Source organism: Diadema setosum, chromosome 10, assembly GCF_964275005.1.
Source record: "Diadema setosum chromosome 10, eeDiaSeto1, whole genome shotgun sequence".
In the NCBI taxonomy this organism is placed as follows: domain Eukaryota; kingdom Metazoa; phylum Echinodermata; class Echinoidea; order Diadematoida; family Diadematidae; genus Diadema; species Diadema setosum.
In genome coordinates, this window is record NC_092694.1 from 33,574,003 (window position 1) to 33,596,426 (window position 22,424).

General features: G+C 38.4%; 1 protein-coding gene across 1 annotated transcript in view; it reads right to left on the reverse strand.

The window, feature by feature from the left end:
• Nucleotides 1-22,424, reverse strand: part of LOC140233960 (uncharacterized) — a 143,299-nt gene that overhangs the window by 15,942 nt on the left and 104,933 nt on the right. Inside the window, exons 47-59 of the mRNA XM_072314048.1 lie at nt 21,601-21,696; nt 17,640-17,957; nt 13,341-13,769; nt 11,046-12,134; nt 7,992-8,132; nt 7,338-7,514; nt 6,452-6,472; nt 5,799-5,968; nt 4,921-5,140; nt 4,031-4,185; nt 2,884-2,962; nt 931-1,065; nt 289-345 (exon numbers count right to left, since the gene is read on the reverse strand). Coding sequence (XP_072170149.1) covers nt 289-345; nt 931-1,065; nt 2,884-2,962; nt 4,031-4,185; nt 4,921-5,140; nt 5,799-5,968; nt 6,452-6,472; nt 7,338-7,514; nt 7,992-8,132; nt 11,046-12,134; nt 13,341-13,769; nt 17,640-17,957; nt 21,601-21,696 — 3,087 coding nt within the window. The remainder of the gene's footprint in view (nt 1-288; nt 346-930; nt 1,066-2,883; nt 2,963-4,030; nt 4,186-4,920; nt 5,141-5,798; nt 5,969-6,451; nt 6,473-7,337; nt 7,515-7,991; nt 8,133-11,045; nt 12,135-13,340; nt 13,770-17,639; nt 17,958-21,600; nt 21,697-22,424) is intronic.

A 22,424-nucleotide genomic window follows, 5' to 3' on the forward strand; every position in this document is an offset into this window, starting at 1 on the left:
TTGCGTGAAAATTATTTGCTTCAGAACTGTCTCATATATTCAAGTAATGTGCAGTTTAATGCCCATCACTGTACAGGCATGCCAACCAGGAAACATTAAACTGCACATTACTTGAATATGAGACCATTCTGAAGCAAACAATTTTCACACAATAGATATATAATGTACTCTTGAATGAATCCCACAAGGATTGGAACAATCATCCCCCAGCATTCCCACTGATTCCCACTGATCAGTTACTAGCCACCCCCTGTAAATGATCCTTGTATGAACTGGCATCTGACTTACTTGATTCTGGTTTCTGTTCATCCGCTGGTTCTTCAACAGCCTCCGTGGATCGCTTTCCTATTATGTAGTGTAATTAGATCAGAACAAAACCATTCATCTGCAGCTGCTCTTCACAATATGATACATTTGTCATTGATCACACGCTACCGATGCAGACACTGTATCTACACGAATGTATAAACATTGTGCCGAAAACACAGACTACTAGTATCCGAAAACATATTGAAGTATGACGTATGTATTTCGTGCACACGAGAAACATGTAAAGAAACACCTGGAGTAACATTTTAAACATTTGATCATCCAAACAGCTGTGATGATGCAAAGTTTCCAGCTCTTATTCACATAGTTTTAACACATGAATAACCTTTCAACATACACTGTACATTGTATACAACTGTACACTGTACGTGGGCGTCTTATGAAATGAACACTACACAACGAATTTGGAGCCTTAAACCAGTTTAAGCGAGCACCATATTTCAATTGCAAATACACTTACTTTGTATGTTCACAATCTATGCACTTGCATCATTAACGATATAAAGGGGAAGTACATACTGACTGCCTGCACTGTCAGGCAAGATGCACTCATTTTGCACAAAATTTCTCGCAAAATCAGGTATGACGCAAGCAGTTTACCGATGAGTTTGAGTTGTCTGTGCGTCTTCTTGTCGCCCACGTGGTCATCTAGCCAGTTGTTGGCAGGGAAGAGGTACTCCTCCTCCGCATCCTCTGCCCCCTTCACAGTCACATTCTCCAGGTACACCCCGGCACCTGTTGCAAAAAAGAGATTCACATTAACCCTGCATGTGCCCAGGCATTTTGATGAACCTGCTGAAGATGAGCTGAATTGCTGAATTTGCTATTATACTCATTTCCCATAGACACCTACCCGAGTTAGTTCATGTACAGGGGTACTCAAGACTAACGTTAGGCTTCAACTGTTTAACACTTGAAGAGTTTGTTTGCAAAAACCGATAAGTCCATATTTGTCAAATGGAGATATTTGCGATTAAAGGTCAAGAAAAATAAAGAGAATAATAAGAAAATTTTGGCTTCTTTTGACCATAACTTCAAAAATATACCTTTATATGTAATGACCAATATATCGTTTAAAAGGTATTATTTTGTACTTTATGACAGAGACCGTACTTTAAAATCTTCAAAAATGGACTTATCGGTTTTTGCAAACAAACTCTTCACGTAGTGCGCTTTATTTGCAAATGGTAGTGGGAGTGCTTTTTGCACTGATGACACAGACTTCTGGAAACAAACTGCTATAGAATGGAGCTGACCATAAACCCATAATCCCTATTGCGTCACCATGGCCTTCCTGTTTAGATTAAAGGGATCGTATAGTTTTGGTTGAGACCTAATTTCAGGTTTCTAACATTTTTTGGTGAGATGATGAGAAACCTCTTATGGAATATGACAGAGCATGTAATTCCAAGAGGATTTCAACGTTTATTTGATGAAAATTTGTTTTAAAATGGCCGAGATATCCAAAACAGAGCGATTCTAATAAGTGTGGGACCCACACTTTACTACGATTGCTTTGTTTTACTTTGTTTTTGGATGTTTCAGTCATTCCAAACCTGATTTTCATCAGATAAACTTTGAATTCCTCTTAAAATGGTATGCTCTGTACTATTTCATAAGTGTTTTCTTGGTATCTCGCAAAAAGTTAAAAGTCCAATTCTCATCTCCACCAGTACTGTACCACCCCTTTAAGGCACCTTGCTGCACCCAAGTGGCCTTGCCAATCAACATCTGGGTCAAGTTTGGATGGATTACTCAATGCCAGTGAAAAAAGTGCAACAAGGTCAGCTAAGTGCCTGCCCACATTACGGGATAACTTGCCTCTCTCTTTCACCAACGTTCAGTTAATCACTCCAAATTTGACCTAGCCATAGGTTAACAAGCCCACTATCATCTGTTGAAAATTAATTTCCAGACATCTGTGCAATTAAATCGGAGAAGTACAGTGTAGTAGGTACTCCAGCATGTGTGCCAGTGTCAATTGGCGGACAAAGTACACGGTGGGTTAAGTTGAATATCTCAGGGAATGCTGTGATATTAAAGTGCTCTTTTATTGAAAATAATCAAATCAATGACCCTCAGCCTATCAAGTAGTATGGACATTTTGCAGTCAGGAATAATCTTAGCATATTATCTCAGTACATACAGTACCTCAAATTTTTAATCAGTTATCCTACTATGCATTGTATATGCTCACGGGGTACAACTTAAGAATACAACAAATAAATGTATATCTTATGAGTACCAAAAGGGCAATCTAAAACATTTGACAAGCCACTGAACTCGGCTATACCTCGGTATACTACTTTTGTTTCTGTCCAGCAAAAACGGAAAGAGTGCATTACTAGACTTCAGTAAACACACGTGTTGCGCTCTGTCCCAGTCCCACACTATGTAAGGCAAAAGTGAGACAATAAGGATTGCCCGGACTGAGTGATCCTTGTTCACTGGTGGACAGTTTGGGGGGCATCCCTGTCCATTGGCAAGGAAAGAGTGCCAGAGGATATGCAGATTGGAGAAGAAAAGTGTGGTGAGAGTTAAAGACGTTCTCACCATATCCCTTGCTGTCGTGTCCAATCTCCACCATGGTAAGTTCACCCAGAGACACCGCCTCCAACTTGAACGTGTCCAGCTGTGGAGAAATATATAAAACAGACATTCTAATATTAAGCTGTTGGTTAATTTTTATCATCCGATCACAGGTAACAATGCCTGTGCAAAAATTTGTTTTCACTCATTTTCATTCCTATAGATGCAACTTCAACAGAAACTTGTTTTCACTGTTCACTGTGCGCTGCCAATAATACATGTATTTGAAGCTGACTCAATGAATGGCTCTGGAGACGACCGCTAAATTGGAGGCTCAGGTGTTGCCAGCCAAATTCAGATTTGTAGACAAATATTGATGTTTGCAAGTCTGTACAAGAAATAAAGGATGTTGAGTAAAGTGTGCACACATGAAACAGTGTATATGAACGCATTCTCCCCTACTGCAATCTAGGGCACTGCCAATATGCAGATGCCTCCCAGCCAGCCCTGTTTCAGATGCATTGTGGGATGGCTCATTAGCAAAGTTGGTTCCATCTCATTTGCCAGACCGGTGTGTGAACAGTGCTCCTAATGTGTTGTAGTCGCTGGGGCGACAATACCTCGTATCTACAAAATGTCAAATATTCATGAGAGCAAAAAAAAAAAACACAAACAAAAACATGGCAGTCAAAGCACTGTATCACATGGGAGAGCTTTTCCTTTGGCATGCCATGGTGGCTTCATTTTGGGGGAAAGACAGCTAGGATTTGGACATGACATCACTTAACTGATTATCGGACCATTAATCAAAAAAAAGTCATTTCCACCAAAATCTGTATGAGGTCTTGTCACCCCAGCGACGATTATGTGACCAGGAAGAATTTGTTTACAATCACGTGACCAGCATAATGCAGTGTCACAGTGAGGACCTGTTTGACTTCAATGGCTGCAAATCAATTAAAGTGAAAACCTGTAAACACTTTTCATAATATTCGGATTTGAACTGGAAAAAAAAAAGTAGGAGTGAATGAAATGCATGCATTGCTTGTGGACGAAGACAAATAAAAGGGACAATTCAACGGGGCTATCCCACAGTGCATCTGTGACAAGGCTTTGGGTATTAGCAGTACCCCAAAATGTCTTACACTGAGGAGTAGGAAGGCAACCAAACCTGATTTCTGAGGAATTTGGTGTTGTTGCCCAGCGAGTGGTAGAGGACTCTCTTCCCCGAGTCGCCATTCTCACCGTGGAGGACGACCCAGAGGGCCGCGTCCGTGTTCGCCGCCCAGCGGTCACCCGTGCGCACCGACACGAAGTAGACTTGCACTGTGGGAGTAAGAAGAAACCCAAGATTGTACATTGTACAGTGTAAGTTAGAATTCACTTCAGGCAAATGTACATTCAGCAAGATATTTTGTAGGCTTTGTGATGCATACATACAGCATCACACTGCTAGAAGACACCATTACAAAATACATGTACAACATCAATTCATAAACATAGCAATGTATGAAAAATAACATATTCATATGATTTAAAGGTTACAAACTGTACAACATTTTTCAAATTCATTGCACTGGTACTCCATATTCATTCTAAATACACTTCATTATGAAATGAGATTATTGCTAGTGATGCTTTTGCAATACTCTGTGGGAAATACATTCTAAAACATTCTACTTTGAAATAGGTAAAGGTATGAAAACATATTTTACTCAAATTTGTATCTGAACCACATGCATGTTCTTACACTCACGGTACAAGCACACTGTAGGCCCTACTCTGGTACTAATTACTTTCATGACAGTTGTTACATGTAGCTCTGACCAGTTATGAGTCTCTGACATTTTCAGAAAGAAATCCTTGGTTTTGATTGGCTGAAACGCTCTGGTTACTGACTGTTACCATGGTCATTGTCAGAGACTGACAGCTTGTTAGGGCTGACAACTTTCATGAAACGGTGCCAAGGGCAAAAACAAGACAGACAAAAAGAATGGTTAAGGAGCTGGAAGGAGAAAAAAAATACAATAGGGAAGAGGGAAGAGGGGCACTTCCACCAACCTGGCAGTGGTTCCTCGCCCTCTCGCTTGACCGGTAACTCCCGGTACAGGTCCATGTCATCCAGACCCCTGCCCATCCAGCGGTCAAAGCTGAACTCCAGCTGCTCCCTCGTGTGCTTGTCCTCCATCCGCACCTCTTGGAGATGCCAGCCTTCCCACGATGCACCATCTTCGTAGCCGATCCTGATCTTGTACAGGTCGCCGATCAGCCCGACTTGAATCTTTATACAACAATTGACAGCATACATTTGCACAGTGATGCACATAAATGTCATTACTTTACATTAAATGGTCTACATATTAAATACTGTTGGGTGATTGGTCATTATGCAAGCCTGCAACCAATGCAGCAAGAGTAGAAATTATCATATTACAAGCAGTGACAGGTAATTATTCATATCCACGAGACTACCAAGTTCCTACCCCATAGCAAGTGATAGTTCTGATCCCTCATAGCAGCGGGTATTGCATTTTCAATCAAATTAATGAATCTTGCATTGAGTTGTTTTTATTGCCACTGATTGACAAATAGCCTTTCAATGATGTACTTACATGTACTTGTATAAACACTGATTATTCAGTGCTGTGAGCAATAGCCATCATGATTAAAATCATGAGCATACATAAGGGATTAGATGAGGGGTCAAACCATCACTGGCTATTGGTCAGAAGCACAGAAGTCTACTGGATATGATGACTGTCTAGCAATCAGGAGGTCCTGAGTTCAAATCCTGATTTAAAAAAAAAAAGAAAAAAAAAAGAAGAGGCAAGCATCATTAATATGAACAAAAAATACATTAAAGATCATCAAAGAAAAGATCATGCACTTCTGCATACTACCCTAGTCGACTGTGAACTTCAAAAGCCAAAGAGACTCACATCAAATTCCTCCGTCTTTCCCGGCTCAAAGCAGCCTTCCTCTCTCCTGTCCTTGTTGAGGATGATTGGGTCAGACTTTCCGTCCTTCCCGTAGACGACCATCTCCACCAGGGCATTGTGGGAAGGCTTGGAGTCTTCGTGGGTCACCACGGTAACCTTCCACTCACCCTCTGTAAACATAATTTGACAGAATGATGAAATGTATGACATCATTGAATAATTTGCATGTTTAAGATTATTACAGTGTACACACTAAAATTCTGTAAGTTTTTGAAGAAAACAAAAAATCTCAGATTCAAATTTGTAACTGGGCACATTCGGTGCATGGGATATGCCGCAAGCTCTACGCTTTCAATGATTTGCTTACTTACTAATGGAAAAGCAATGACAGATAAATTTTGTAATGTGACATTATGATGCGAGATGTGTTGGAAATAAATTTGAGCCTTGCTATTAAAGATGTTTTGAATTTCATTCCACTATTGTGCTATTAAAGTACATTTGTACTGGGATGCTCAAGATATAACTTCAGAATATTGATCATACTCAGTAATAAACTGCACTTTTTGTTTGAATGACATGTGTTATTGCTAGGCACTGCATGTCATTGTCATAATCACAGTTTACGGAGCGTTGATACACAATGTACTTACCAGTTTCACGAAGATCTGGTTCTGTATTTGTGAAGAAGGGAAACAAAAAAATTAAATAAATAAAAAATAAGAGAGGAATTCAAGTTCATGAAGCAAGTGACCTAGTGGAAAGCGACATTGCATCTCAAAGAGAGCCAATACATGTACATACTGTATAGAACATACAAAATGTAGATCACTTGCCTCTCAAACCAGCAAAAAACAAAGCCCCCCCCCCCCAAAAAAAAAAAAAAAAAAAACCAAAACAAAACACACACACACACACACATAGATACATACACAAACACAAAGATTTGTCAACCCTCTTTCCATAAATGTTGAAGTACATTGCATTCACTGAAGTTATAATGCATGTCTTAGAAAACACACTGTTCAATTCTCTATACTTTCATGCTTTTATGATTACAGTGTGGTTTATAAAGACCGGTCTCACTGAAGCTCAAACATAGGACCCTCTTGTGTGTGAGATGTATGCTGCTATTCAAACTAGCTAGTCATTGCAAAAGTGGACATTTCTGAAGAATCAAAATAAAATATGATAAATATAGTAAAGGAGTATTGCATAAAACAAGCCAAACAATTGCTTGGTTATATTTTCGCACTACACTGTAGTTTCATACCACACGAATAAATCACACATAATTTCCACTTTTACGGTAATTCACAACATGACCTACATACAACCGGTCATGAACTTTCTAGGATAGAACAATTGTATTCACGCAAGTGAAAGCTTTTACGAAATTTGAGTTTTTCATAATGTGGCCAGCGACGATCATAAACTACAACACTACAAACTGTAATATGATATAAAACTGTAAAACTGTAAAACTGTAAAACTGAAAAATGATTATTCACTATGACAAGGTTTCTTCTTATCCCTTACTAGTTTTGTCTTCCAGAGTTACAGGGGTACTCTTGGCACTGTCCAGCAATGACCAGATCTTGACCACATAGTCTTTCTCTGGCTGCAGGTCAAAGAACTTTGCCTTGAGAATGTCAGCCTTCACTTCCTTAGTGGCCACCGGCTGATCTCCAGCCGACTCGTCCGTTTGGTCCTTGTCTGTGAGTTAGGCACAGATGAAACAGAATGCAACTGATTATACAGTGTAAACAATGACAAAAACAATATCATATAAAGAGCTTTCCAAACTGTCCAAACTTCCTATAAGCCACAATTGTATTAAGCAAAGAGAAAATTGATATGTTTTCTGATCACATTTTTAATTAAAATTTTGTCTTCCGGTTCTTTCTTTTTTTCTTTTTTTTTTTCTTTTTTTTTACTTTTTTTCCATTAAAAAGTAAAAATTTACAAAGAAACACACGGCACAGAAATGTTTCACATTTTTTAGACCCACAGGCAAAAGAGAAAACTAAAATATAACCTTGACACATTTTAATTCAACATCATAAAGTGTGTACAGCTGTACATGTAGTTTCTTTCCCAGCACCCCCCCCCACCTAAAAAACAAACAAACAAACATCAGAGCAGAAAACATGTTCATGTATACTGTACATGTAATTATATTCAAGTCCTGACCTTTGACCTCCTGGTCCTCTTCATCCTGTTTCAGCTGGCATGTGATCCTGTAGCCAGTCACCTTGCCCTCCGGAGTCTCCCAGGTTGCTGTGATGGTCGTTGCCTCACACTCCAGCTTGGCCTCTACCACAGGGTTGGGGCCTGATGGGTCAAAGGTCAAAGGTCAAAATCATATCATTTCCACACCATCATTGTTAATCATAAAGAGGTACAAGCTTGCATGTACATAGTGTTGTAATGTACATGCACCATACAGGTATAACAAAGTTTGCTAACAAGATATAATTATCCATTCACATGTAATCTATACATGTAAATGCAAATATTTTCACATTCATTTATTTGTTGTTGTTTTTTTTCACTGGTCCTTTCCCTAAAGTTGATTGTCAGTTTAACACCAATACCAATTGTACTTTGTTTTAATGTATTCAAATGTATGGTGCATTCACACAATCTGATGGTCATCTCTGTTACGAGCAATGTTTTGCCATAAATCATAATTAGTTTTGACAGGGTATCCCTGTATGAATTCACCTGCCATACGTACTTAAAACGCTAGCATAACTGAATTAAAACATGTAGTTAGTACATACAAGTCATTAAGACTTTGGTTTTCAAGTAGCACATATGATTAATGATTTCAGGACAGTAATATTTTGCTAAATTGCAATGTAGATTGACAAGACAGTGTTCACTCGTTAAAAATACTAAATGACACCACATAAGACATATTTTCATTGTACACAAAACAGATACACAAAAAACCCCAATTTTTGTGTGTTTGCAACTAGAAAATGTATGTCGTGATAATATCAAAGTGACCTTCAACTAAAGCACATTACAATATGTTAAATGGTTATTATCATTGAAAACAATTTACAAAAATTGAATGAAATGTTACAACAGCAGTGTCAGAAGTGTGGACAATTACTACAGTTGTAAATAACTACAGAGTGGCATATGAGCCAAACAAACAAACAAAAACAAACAGACTGACAGTGATGCAGTGCAGATAAAAGAATGAAAGAAATGTGCTAGTGTTGAATACACATCAAATCACTCTGAATAAATCATCAGTAGTAATAAAGGAGGTGACAATAGGAGAGAATGCTTGTTTACAAAGTACGGCAAATTGATGAAGGTGGAACAACTGAAAGTATTACAACAAAGTATCAAAGATATTTCAGATACATGTTTCATGATGTCATGAAGCAAACCTGGAAGATTTAAAAGGGGAATAAAAAGTGGAAAGGATAAACAAACAAACAGCACAGTCTGAAGATGCACGAATATTCTGCAAAATTGGTGGATCATATAGAAAAATGAAAGATGTTGAATGATAAATTTCCTGATTTCTACGTAGTGAGAGGGAATGGAAAACATGACATCAGTGAGTTTCAGCAAATTGTTTCCATGGAAACCATTGCAGAGGAGACTTGAGTAAAACCGACACAGAATGAAAAGTATCTGGCAACATGCGTCTAAAATGAGAAGATAATGAGAAATCTCTGAAAAGATAATAAGAGAAATTGAGCATCTGCAAAGTCAAAGGTATGAGAGAGAACAAGAGATGGAGAGATGGTGAGCATGTGTTTGAAAAAATACATGCATAATACAGAATCTGATGAATCTTTCTTTCATGAGTCACCCCTACAGTATGATTTATTCACATACAGTATTACAGGTACAGTAGGTATACCCCCATTCCACAAAGATTCTTTCTCATTGGTCACTCAGTGGAAGGAAAGATTGTTGCTTCTGGCTACCCATGGAAGTGTATTGGATTGCAGCCTCGATGAATCTGACTTGGTTGGTCGAGTATCAGGCGAGTGTCAGACACGTCATACGTGATCTTCATCAGACAATCTTGCCTCATCGGATCATCACCACCCGACATGTCTGACACTGACACTGACCTGATAGTCGACCAACACAAGTTGGATTCATCGGACTGCCATCCGATACACTTCAGTGGGTGGCCGGAAGCGATAGACTTACAAGTATAGTGTAGCTTCCAATGAGTGACCGATGAGAGAAAATCTCAGTGGAACAGGGGTATCTTTGAACTGCATTACTTGAACTCAGTGTCCACAAGACTTGAAGAACTACAGACGAGCAGCATGCATTTTAGCTATAAAAAAGTACATTTCAATTGATTCGAATAGTTCTCATGAAAATTTTGTAATTGGCATTGTTAAACGGAATCTTGAAGATAAGTGTCACTTTTGCTGTAGAACAATGTACTTGTTTCATATTGTACTTTTTCTCTGAAACTTGTGTTGTAATAGTCGCAATACACTTCTTGCTGGACTGTTAAAACACTAAAGGTTTTCTGAAATTTGCAATGACTTAAATCAATCACAAAGTCAACCTTCACTGAGAAAACATACCCTTTACCACAATATACAGCAAGCACATCAGACCGAATGATCTATTCTACTCGCATAGTAATTGACAAGAACGGCATACCATGGAAAATGAAACATAGTCACCAATGTAGCCAAAGATACTCATGTGTGTCCACTTCCAGTACACCTACAACTAAATGCATGAACTGCAATCATTGCTCCATTTGAGTCTGTCTACAGGTTGTATCAGAAATATGAACTTTCACATAAAATTTCACTTAAAACATTATGCACAATAATGAGGGGGAATGTTTGCATTACATTGTATTAGTATTAGTATTAGTATTTTTTCTGCATATTGTTTTACTTTTTTTCTGAGTCTTTTTTTGTTCTTTTTTTTTTTTGGGGGGGGGGGCATATTTGGTCAAGTGTATACAACCTAGCAATATTTTGAATTCATCTATCACATTGTAGTTATGAGTTTGGTTATCATTTTTTTTTTTCAAGTTAGAAGTCCATCCATGTTGGGTTCGTCATTAGAAATGCACTGGAAATGAACACAAAGAAAGAATGCATGGAATCTCTGACACACACACACAAGGCTAATGATGCAATACGACAGACTGCTGACTTCAAAGTGGAGAGGATCAGGCAGAGAATGAGAGGCTTCAACAACTCTGCATGCAACGGCGATGCCACAACTCACACTCCAGTTCCTCCGTTTCCGCCTCCACACTGGCCGCTTCACTCTCCAGTTGACCGTTCAGGGTGACCACTGTCACGGTGTAGCCGGTCCTTGGCCGCAGGCCCGAGATGGTCAGACTGGTCCTGTCCCCGTCTACGATCCTGATCTCCTCCTCGTCCTCGACATCTGACCCTTGACCTTTCTCATCTGCCGCGGATTTGTCTGCGTCGACGTTGGACTGATCCTTGGGATCCGTTTCTGCCTTTGCCTCTGTGTCAGCGTTATTTTCCTTGCCAGAGTCTGTATTCCCATCATCCGCCCCACTCTTTTCATCCCCTCCTGCTGCGTCACCTGACTCTTTCTGCTGATCACCTGACTTGTCCCCGTTCTCGTGCGAAGAGGCATCCGGGCTTTCGTCCTCTTTCCCCTCCTCCTTGGAAGCATTCTCTGGTTTGTCATCTTTCTCCTTCTCATCATCCTTGTCAGGTGACTTGTCAACTGACTTCTCAGCTTGATCATGTGACTGATCAGCTGCCTCTTCCTGGTCAGGTGCTTTTTCATCTGGCTTGTCCTTCTCGGGGTCATCCGACTTCTCAGCTTGGTCAGGTGACTTCTCAGCTTGATCAGGTGACTGATCAGGTGATTTGTCGTCTGACTTGTCCTTCTCCGGGTCATCCGTCTTCTCAGTCTGATCACTCTCCGCATTATTTCCAGTCTCGGGTGATTCGTCCTTGTTATCTCCCTCTTCAGCTTTGTTGTCAGCCTGCTGGTCATGTGACTCGTCAGCCTGGTCACCTGATGCATCACCCTTTGAATCACCTGACTCCTTCTCCTCGCCGCTCTTCTCGCCTGTCTCAGTCTTCTTCCCTTCTTCCTCTCCCTCTGTCGGGTCGCTTTCCCTCGTTACGTTCTCCGGGTTTGAATCACCTGACTGGTCTTGTGACTCGTCAGCTGACTTCCCTCCCGGGTCAGGTGATGCCTCGTTGGTCTGTGGCTTGTTTGGCTTGCAAGTCACCTTGTAGCCGGTTACAGCACCCTCGGGCTTGGTCCACGTGATGGTGAGGGACTCGGCACTGGCTGCTGCGCTGAGGTCGATAACCGGCTTGGGGTCTGAAACATGGAGAAATGTCAAACAAAACAATCACAATGTAAACTGCAAAGTGTATGAAGGAACAGTGACAATATTGGCCTTTTTGTATTGAGTACACATTGCAACAGGTACAGGAGACACATTAAAATCAACAAAGACAATATAGGCAAGGAAGTGCCAAGTTACAGTTGTAGTATTTAAAAATTGCTTGCATTATACTTTCATTCATTCAGTCACATCATTTGATAACGCTAACTATGCAGTATTAAAAAAAAATGTAATGAGTTAGAAGTCAGGATGCAGCTTAACACTGTAGATTACATATTGAGCCCATATATTCCACAATAACTTTAAAAACCCCAAACAAAGTTCTGGTACGCCTGCAAAAGTTGTCAAATTTTGTTCCAAAATGTGAACGTACATGTATGCCTAGGAAATGTGCGGAATTACGCTAAATAAAGCTCAAAGCAGGCACATTTTTTGTGTAAATATTCTTTTGAGTGTCCTTAGCAAATGAAAGAGAAAAAAATTGTGCAATCAAAAAAAAAATTCTTAAGTATTTTATTGTTTTTTTTGAATTTCTTATGTATTTCTTTGTTTTTTCGACTTTATGTTTTTCATTGTTTTTTCAATGAAATTTGTCCGCGACATTGTTGTGAACAAGAAAATATGTTATTAATTGATTTTAATCAATAAAACCCCCAGATAATCATGCTTTTATGAAATGCCTGAAAACTCAATTTGCATTGAAATTGTACACGAATTCACGTTTTTGAGCAATTTTTGGTCTGACATGCACGTACATATCTGTATGTGCAACTTCAAAACCGCGCGCCCAGGCATTGCAAATTTGGTGTCAAAAGATGCGGGAGACTCGAAAGAAAAAAGTCATGAAACGTTGCGGCGATAGCTTTTCGCGTTAGCGATACATCGCGCGGAACGTCGAGGGGGGGGCCTTGGAGCCCCCCCGGTCTAGTTAGGGTTAAGCACAGATAGCAAAATCCTACTGAGGTACAGGATTTCTTACTTTTTCATTTTTTTCTGCTGGGGTCTTTATCATTTTTTTTCCCAATAGCTGAGTAGTAATTTCTGCGATAAGCTTATGATCACGAGGATACAAAGGCATGATATAGTAAAATATCTTTCAACCACCATGTCAATTTTTCCAGCCAGTGTAGAAGCATAAGGACAGTCAAAAGCTACAATTCATCTTTGGTTCCACTTACACTCTAATGTTGTGGTCCGTTCCTGAACGGAGACCCCTTCACTCTCGCTCTGCCCATTAAGAGTCACAACGGTGGCCTTGTACTCCACATCCGACTCGAGTCCGGAGAAAGTGACACCAGTCTGGTCGGCGTCGACCACTCTTTCCTCCCTGTCGTCGGCCTCCTCTGGTGGGGATTCCCCTTCCGGTGGGGATTCCCCTTCTGGTGGGGATTCCCCTTCTTGGGATTTCCCCTCCTGGGAGGTCCCCTCTTGGGAGGTCCCCTCTGGGGGTCCCTCCTCCTGGGATTTTCCCTCTGAGGGTTCCCCCTCCGCCACTACCTTGGACAGCTTGATCCGGTAGCCGGTCCTTGGTCCGTCGGGGTGTTGCCATGACAGCTGCACGGCATCGTGGGAAGGCACCATCTTAAGATCCTCGGCTGGACTAGGCACTGCATTGTTAGTATACATCATCAGGTTATGAAGAGCCGACAATTCATGAATATTCATTACAGGCCCTGTACAATACACTGTACATTTAGCTACATGATAACTGGATTAGCTTTAATACAAACTGGTAGAATAGTAGGCCTACTTCACTGCCATTGTACCTGTCATAATGAAATAAAAACAAGCAAACAAACAAACAAAAAATGAGGGACAAACTGTATAAACATAAATATCCATACAAACTGTAATGCAAAATGCTACATCTTGTCCAAAATAAAAGATGAACAGCAAACAGATCACATCAGTCAACTCCAGGCAATCCGTCACAGATTGTCACCAGTATGGTAGAACAGAATATAACATTACTTGATCATTTAAAGAAAGAAAAATCCATGAGTGTTCTATACAACTCATGTATTAAAGCAAATCAAGAGTGAGACTACAAGTTTGTACATAGTGCACATGTGCATGCAGATGATACAATCCTATAGCCATTGTACATGAGTACAATATGTAGGTCTTCTTGTGTGATCCAAGACGAAACTACGTGTAGAAGAAAAACTGAAAATCACAAAGATGCAATGATGAGATGAAATGTCACATTGAACATGCGTGATGCAATCATTCATGCCAGCCTGTATGAAAAGTTATTAAAAAAAAAAAAAAAGGAGAAGAAAATCAAAATTAATGGAAACAGGCAATGAAGCTACAATTGTAGGTTTCCAATCTCTGCGAATCTGAAGAAAGTCGTTAACATGTTTTAATGCTATAGGGCATGCACTGATAAATAACACAAAACATACAGAGGATAATTTTCTGCCATATCTTCAGCATGGAGGCAACAGTCCATCAAGAAATTTGACACAGGATATTGTCCAGTCTTTGAACCTTGATTCAAATTTTTAAGGACGATAACTCCCATTTATTCTTTTGGTTACAGTAATCAATTCTGGCTTCTGTAAAAAAAAGAAAAAAATATATATATAATAATTAAAATAAATAAGTGAAAAAACAAGATGTTGCCTCAATTCATTGTCTCCATTTTAGAATATCAAAGTGTTTCCCCTGTACCTTTTATAGGGTAAAAGGCTTGTACTGCAAGAGTAACACAATAGTAGATAGATAAATGATGATGAAATACATTTATCACACGGATGTTACAATGTACATGTATTTCACTGCAGAAACATACAACAGGAGCACCAGTCAAAAAAAAAAAAAAAAAAAAAGTAAACAAATGTCAAGTATTGAGGTTACATGAAGTGGTGAACATGAACATTTTGCAACAATGACACAGAACACTCGTCATAATATTTTCAATAATCATGTTAGACATAATTTTGGAGTATCAATCTTTGAACGAATACATGTACTGACAATATGAATACACACACATGGAGAGAAATGTATGTACACTGTACAGTGGAGAAGTAATCATTTGTTATAGACAAGTCATATTAATGGAACATGGCTGTACTAAATCAATACATTCAAATGGGCATGTATGTGCTGCACGTTCACTCTAAAACTGTGCATCAAACAGTGACAATAGCATCCCAGTATCCAACTTGAGATGACTGCAAAACAAATGCATTCATTTTCAGAGCATGAAGACAGGTTATTGATACAAACATTTACAACTAAAAAAAAAAGAAGAAAACAAAACAAAAGAAAAAACAAAAATGACCGACTAAACAAACAAATATTAAAGAAACAAGTGATAAATTGATGAATGAGTGTTTAAAGAACAGCAAAATGTTTCCAAGATATCAACAACAAATATCCATACATTGCTTCAAAGGCACGATGGCATACAGGTTGTATCCATACAATACATCTTTAAACATGATACACTGGTTAGCATCTGAATGACACACAAAAATCATAAGTGAGGTGGTGGCAATTTGAAGAGATATCAAAGCACGTGTCTATAAAAAAATAATGGATTTCAATTCTACAGGTCACACTTGGAATAGGGGTCTACACTGTGTACAACTTATATCAGAAAAATGTTTGAATCATCTGTGATGTTTATACACTGCATATAGGGCTCAACAGTGCAGTAATCTGGTGGCCCAGTGGCCTGAAGCCACTAAAAATTGATGTTGAGCCACCAAATTTTGCAAACGGCATGATCTTTTTGGCCTGATTGGGCAACTAAAATTGAAAATGCACCGTTATATTTGTTTTTGTTTTGGGCCACCAAAATTTTAGGTTTCAAGATTTTAGTGGCCTTAATGAGTCATCAAAAAAAGAAAAGAAAATAGTGTCGTGCCCCATACATACACAGTGTGAGAAGCATATTGTACATTCATGTACAATCGTGTATAAATGAGGAACAGGGCCTATATGAGTCTTTAGCGTGCACTGAACATCATGATAGAGAGGTTATGGCACATTAAAAGGGTGTGTACAGTTCTGGTCGAGGTGAATATTTAGCTTTTAACATTTTGCGAGATATTCCAAAACCACTCTATGAGATGTCTAAGAGCATGCACTTCTAAGGGATATCAACAGGTTATTTGATGAAAATCAATATTGAAATGGCTGAGATATCCAGAAACAAGGTGAAACAAAGAGATTCTAATAAAGTTGTGGCATGTCGCCTTTTATTATTAGCATTTTTTGGATATCTCAGCGATTTGAAAACCAATTTTCATCAAATAAACGTTGAATCCTTCTTAAAATTACATGTTCTTTCACATTACATAAGAGGCTTTTCATTATCTTACTTAGGAATGTTCAAAACATGAATCCCCACCTCAACCAGTACTGTACAGTCCCTTTAAGCAGTATGTGTGCAAAATACGATTGTACATTGTATAATGCTTTGGTATTCAGCAAACCAATGTGTTCTGCACACCTCACACCAGTCTCTTCAAAAACTGTATTGAGTGCAAAAATACATGTATCATCAGATATGAGTATCTTAATAGAAAAAAAAAATCTGAACAAAGAAAAAGGAAATGAGACCAACACTATACAAAAAGATACACACTGATGACGCTAGTGATGTTGGTTATATGAACACAAAATTTACAAATGAGTTGTTAATTCAAACAAGAGAAAAAAAAAATCATGGCTATCACACTTTGGATGAGAGTGGTTTCAAAACATAAGACTATGGGAACAGCATCCGTGCATGTTATGTAATGATGCCCAACCTGTCTTCTTCTTTTTGGCCCTGAACTTTTTGTAGTTCTTTTGGATAGTCTTAGCCGCCTGGTCCTTCTTTGCCAGGCGCTGGCGGTATTTGACCTGAATCTTTGTCGCAGCTTTGTCCCTGTCCATGGTCTGCTTTGGGGGAGCTTGGGAAGGGTGTGGACACAAACAGTGACTTGTTTCTCCCAGACGTCAAAGGGTTAAACCACGTTTGAACCTCCTTAAGAATTATGCAGCTACAATATAAAATGACTATACACCGAGTGTCTATTTCAAAACTAATATTAAGTGTCTGAGCTTTAAGTGAGTGTCTCTTTTTTAAAGTGATTTTCATTCATGACTATACAATGCATTAGTTGTAGATGTTTAATAGTTGATACTATTAAAGTCTGTGCAGTAAGTACCCATGTACAATTTGTGTAACATAGCCAAATGAAAGATTAACAACTGTTTGTTTAAGACACCACAGAGTTCAGGGGTATCAAAACCTGTGGTGGCAAGAACACCATCTGAAAATATTTCATGACATACATATACAGTACAATACTTGAAAAACAGCTCCTTGTTATACAATCGCATAAGTTGAGTGTATGCAACATTATCATTCTTTCTATATAAGTAGGGGTACTGGATGTAATGCTCACATGTTACCCCTTCTTTTGGATTAGTGATATGATAGAGAGGTTTTCAAGGTGAGACTGGAGACTTACATGTTTGGGCATCAACTGCAGAGGGCTCACTCCTCTCTGGACCAGCCAACGTGAAAATGGTAACCTCATAGAGATGACCAGCTTTCAGACCGGTCACTTCCAGGCTGGTCTCATCTGGGCCAATCTCCTTGAACTGGTCTTGGTCCTTGTCCTGGTCCTGGTCTTGGTCCTCCTCCTTCTTTTCCTTCTTCTTCTTCTTGGACTTATCACCGGACTTGTCCTTGGAGTCCTTACGGGACTTGGTCTTCTTGGATTTAGAATTATCGCCGCCATCTTCCTCCTTCTTAGAGTCCTCTTCCGTTGACTTCTCCTTCTCATCTGCGGGGAGAAAGACAGGTATGGGTAATTTCTGTGTCACAGCAGGCAGGCTTCGCAACTGTTTATCACCATGGAACCAAAGGTACACTGTACTGTGACATGATGCAGAATGTTTAAACCCTCTTGTCTGTCTGTTGGGACGAACAGATCTCTCTTGTCAATTTCATGTACAGGAATGGATGTTTGTGACTTTTTAAAATCATTAGCCCTTTAAGTGCTCAGGCATTTAGTTTTATTTGCTACAAATTTTTGTCAGCATTCAGTAATCCCTCCAAACTGGACCCACTTGTATACGACCTGCACTGTAGTTGTAAAGTTGTGAAACAAAGCAGAGTAAAATTTAATCTCAAAAAAAAAATGTTCATCACATAAAATGTTGCAGACAATGAGAACCATATTTTTAGGCATTACTACTTGACACATCCATGATACACTGTATTCCGAATATTGATCATTCAAAATGTACCGATATGTACATGCCGGGTACTCTAGTATACAAGCATGTATCTTAAGTTTAATGTTTCATGTATTCATATCTTTAACTTGCATACAAATATACTTTGCATCTTATACTCTCAAGTTTGTTTAATACATAACAGTGAATTATATTGCATTAAATGCAAGTTCATACCTAGCCGTCTGCATTCAGTCAATAAAATGTTAGCGTTCTATATTTTTTCACATACAGGCATGTACGTTGTACTTTGCACAATAGCTACAGACTACACTGTATACACTGGAGGTACACTGTTTTTTTTTTCACTTTGCAGGCTCAATACAAAGTACAGTACAAATGATCTGTAAAAGAGATGACATGCTGATGGTTACTACTGTCGCAAGATACGTGTACATACAAAGTAATTTACAATATATACAATTAGCGTCTGCACTTGGAAGGTGAAGCTACATGATTTGGGGGGGGGGGTAAAATGCAAGGAAGAACAGACTCTGAGAGAGAATATTGGGGATAAATATTTACCTACCAAAACAAAGATCTGAAACAAGTTGTATGTGAAATTTACTACTACTACTATGAGATGATATGGATGAGAATTCTCACATACAACTTGTATTGTACTACACTGTACATGCATGTATATTGTACATACAATGTATACTACACATGATGGCCAAATCTATACTCAGAATGCACTGTAAAGATTATGATGAAGCCATCAAACAGAAATCAAGACAATATGGAGGAGAGCCACAGGTAGATAAATGACAGGCACTATGACATATATCACTGATTAATGGTACAGTACCCATCACACTACATTAGCTGCATTAACTTTATCTAGACATTAATGAGTATATTATGTACAGAAAAATGTACATGTACAAACAATTTAAAGGCGATGGCTAGTACCTGATCAGTGAGAATCAGTGGGAATGCTGGGGGGATGATTGTTCCAATCCTTGTGGGATTCATTTAAGAGTAAATTATATATCTATTGTTGTGTGAAAATTATTTGATTCAGAATGGTCTCTGTAATTATTCAAGTAATGTGCAATTTAATGTTTCCAGGTTAGCATGCCTGTACAGTGACGGGGCATTAAACTGCACATTACTTGAATATGAGACCGTTCTGAAGCGAATAATTTTCACACAACAATAGATATACAATGTACTCGTAAATGAATTCCACAAGAACTGGAACAATCATCCCCCAGCTTTCCCACTGATTCCCACTGTTCAGTTACTAGCCATCCCCTTTAATGTATCTGTCCGCATTTTACGAAATAAACATGGGCCTGTTCAATATGAGAAGTGCCGTCCATACATGAATTCATGATCACATTTTATGATTTTTATTTGGTGTGTACACTACACTGCTTGGTTTGAAATTTGAAGCAATATCTATTTTGTTTGATAATGTGTACGTGGTCTCGCAATCTCATTTACGCGCTCACACAATCTCACTTTACTTCAAGTTCTTCTCATTTGGCTCCATTGACTCACACTGCATTCTTTCAATGTAAGTGTAAGCTACGCACATCTACACATCCTGAAATCCGGTATTCAGTTAAAGGGATGGTATATGATTGGACAGGTGGAGATGAGGATTGGGCTTTTAACTTTTTGCGAGATACCAAGAAACCACTTATGAAATAGTACAGACCATACCATTCGAAGAGGGAATCAAAGTTTATTTGATGAAAATCAGCTTTGGAATGGCTGAGATATCCTAAAAACAATTCATGTAAAACAAAGCTACGTGTATCATAATGAAAGGTGGGTCCCACTTTTTATCAGGATTGCCCTGTTTTGGATATCTCAGCCATTTCAAAACCAATTTTCATCAAATACACATTGAATTCCTCTTAGAATTACATGCTTTTTCATATTATATAAGAGGTTTCTCATTATCTCACCAGAAAATGTTAGAAACCTGAAGTTCTGTCTCAACCAAAACTATACCTTCCCTTTAAAAAAAGATTATAATAAGTAAAAAAAAAAAAATTGTGTATGTATTTTCAGACTTAGGCAAGCTTTGTGTCTTTCAGATAGCATAGAATAAGTCGTACACATTCTAATGACATGTGACTTCTTGAAACTCAAATGTATGCACTTCAAACATTCTGGGGGGCACTAGACAAACAAGATACAGAGTAGTTATTAATGGAAAGACAAACATGCACAGTATATTATTTAAAAAATGGGAAATTACAGTGTATGAAATAATTGGGAACTCGAAAACAACTGCAATAAGTATTGCGCTGTGGCAATAATATTTCACTCACTTAATTGAACGCCAAAAAGGATTCTATTCACTCACCAAAAATAAATTGTTTACCAGTGACTTGTTCAACAGAATCATGAGCAGGTAAAACATACGGTATCCTCAGCTTCATTGTATTTCACTCATGACTTGCTACCTTGCACTTTCTAGTATGTGGGCAAAGTACATTGTTGGATATTTTCTGCAATTTCTGATTTTTATGCTAGGTCGTAGAAAATAACAGCAATAAAATTTGGAAACATTTTCTACTCATGTGTTGCTATAACATTTGCACTTACGTGAGTATTTTCTTCAATTTCTTAGTTATATTTCAGGATAAAAAAAAACCAACAACACACACACGACAATGAATCGCTAACATTCCGACACATGGACTGCAAAAGTGTAACTAAATGTGATTTTGGAAGGTACGCCAAAAGCTAGTTGACCATCTAGTAGTTTTCACTCCAGGCAGCGTTCTACTGGGAGGATTATTTGTACTTGATTGAGCAAACTCTTGATATGTCTGAATAATTGGGAAATGTGTGGGTTGCAAACACAACAAACTACAAGGAAACTTTGGGTATTAGATGAGCACAACAAACAAAAGAAAACAAGCTCTAGATGTGTACTCACAAATACAAGAAGGGTATAAACCAATTGTACCTGGTCTTGAAAGACCAAATACAACTGTATAGCTATAAGTCTAATGTCTCTATGCAATATTTTGTTTTAAGTAGGGAAGTTCATATTTTAGCAGACACGGGACAAGACAAACAATCAAAATGTTACATGTTATTCACGTAAAATTCACCTATGCATTATACGGTTACTCAAATTTTAATAAAGGACTGTTAGCACAACACACTGTCAGAGAGGTGGCACTACCAAACCAACACTCTGTGTTCTACACACTATACCTTTCTTCTTCTTCTTTTTAAACTTCTTAAACTGCTTCTGTATCGCGAGGGCGGCCTTCTCCGTCTCGGGATCCTCCAGGTCGATATCAATCTCTTCTGATCATGTTGCCGTGGAAATACATATTCAACCATTTTGAAGTGAGGCATACAGTGTACAACCAATAGGAACCCTATACGTCACCTTGCACTCTCATATAACAGCATGTTACACAAATCAACTCTGTATTGATGTACAAATATGTGTGATGAATCTTTTGAAATTAAAAAGAAAAGCTTCAACATGGGCAATATTAGACTGGCAGATGTAATTGACATACATGTATGTTCACAATGTATCACAATTTGGATTGAAAACTTACTTCAATTTCTGCAAAATATCAAAGCTTGCCTATGCAACTTTAAATACTGCAGAGTTACAATGTAACTATACTAGTCTTGAAGTACAGGTACAGTGCACCGTTCCAAATTGTACCTTTTACACTGTACCTCAATTACAAAATACACTCTGTCATACATTATAGTGTAAAGCTACTCACTTGCATTCATAAAAAACATTAAAGTTTAACAGTTCAAACTCAGTTTTGTTTGAAAGTGACATTAACTGCTAATGTGAATATTACAGTGTCATGTTAAGTTTTTATAGTGCAAATTGCCAAAGGCACTCTATTGTGAAAACTACAAGCATGTTCAAATTTTCTTACTTGCTTTCATGCCAAAATCAAGGGTGACTATGATTATATTTGATTTTAATTTCGTCATTCAATATACTCAAAATGTCTCACACAAATATACTGCAGGCATTGAGATGCATTTATCCTGTTCTA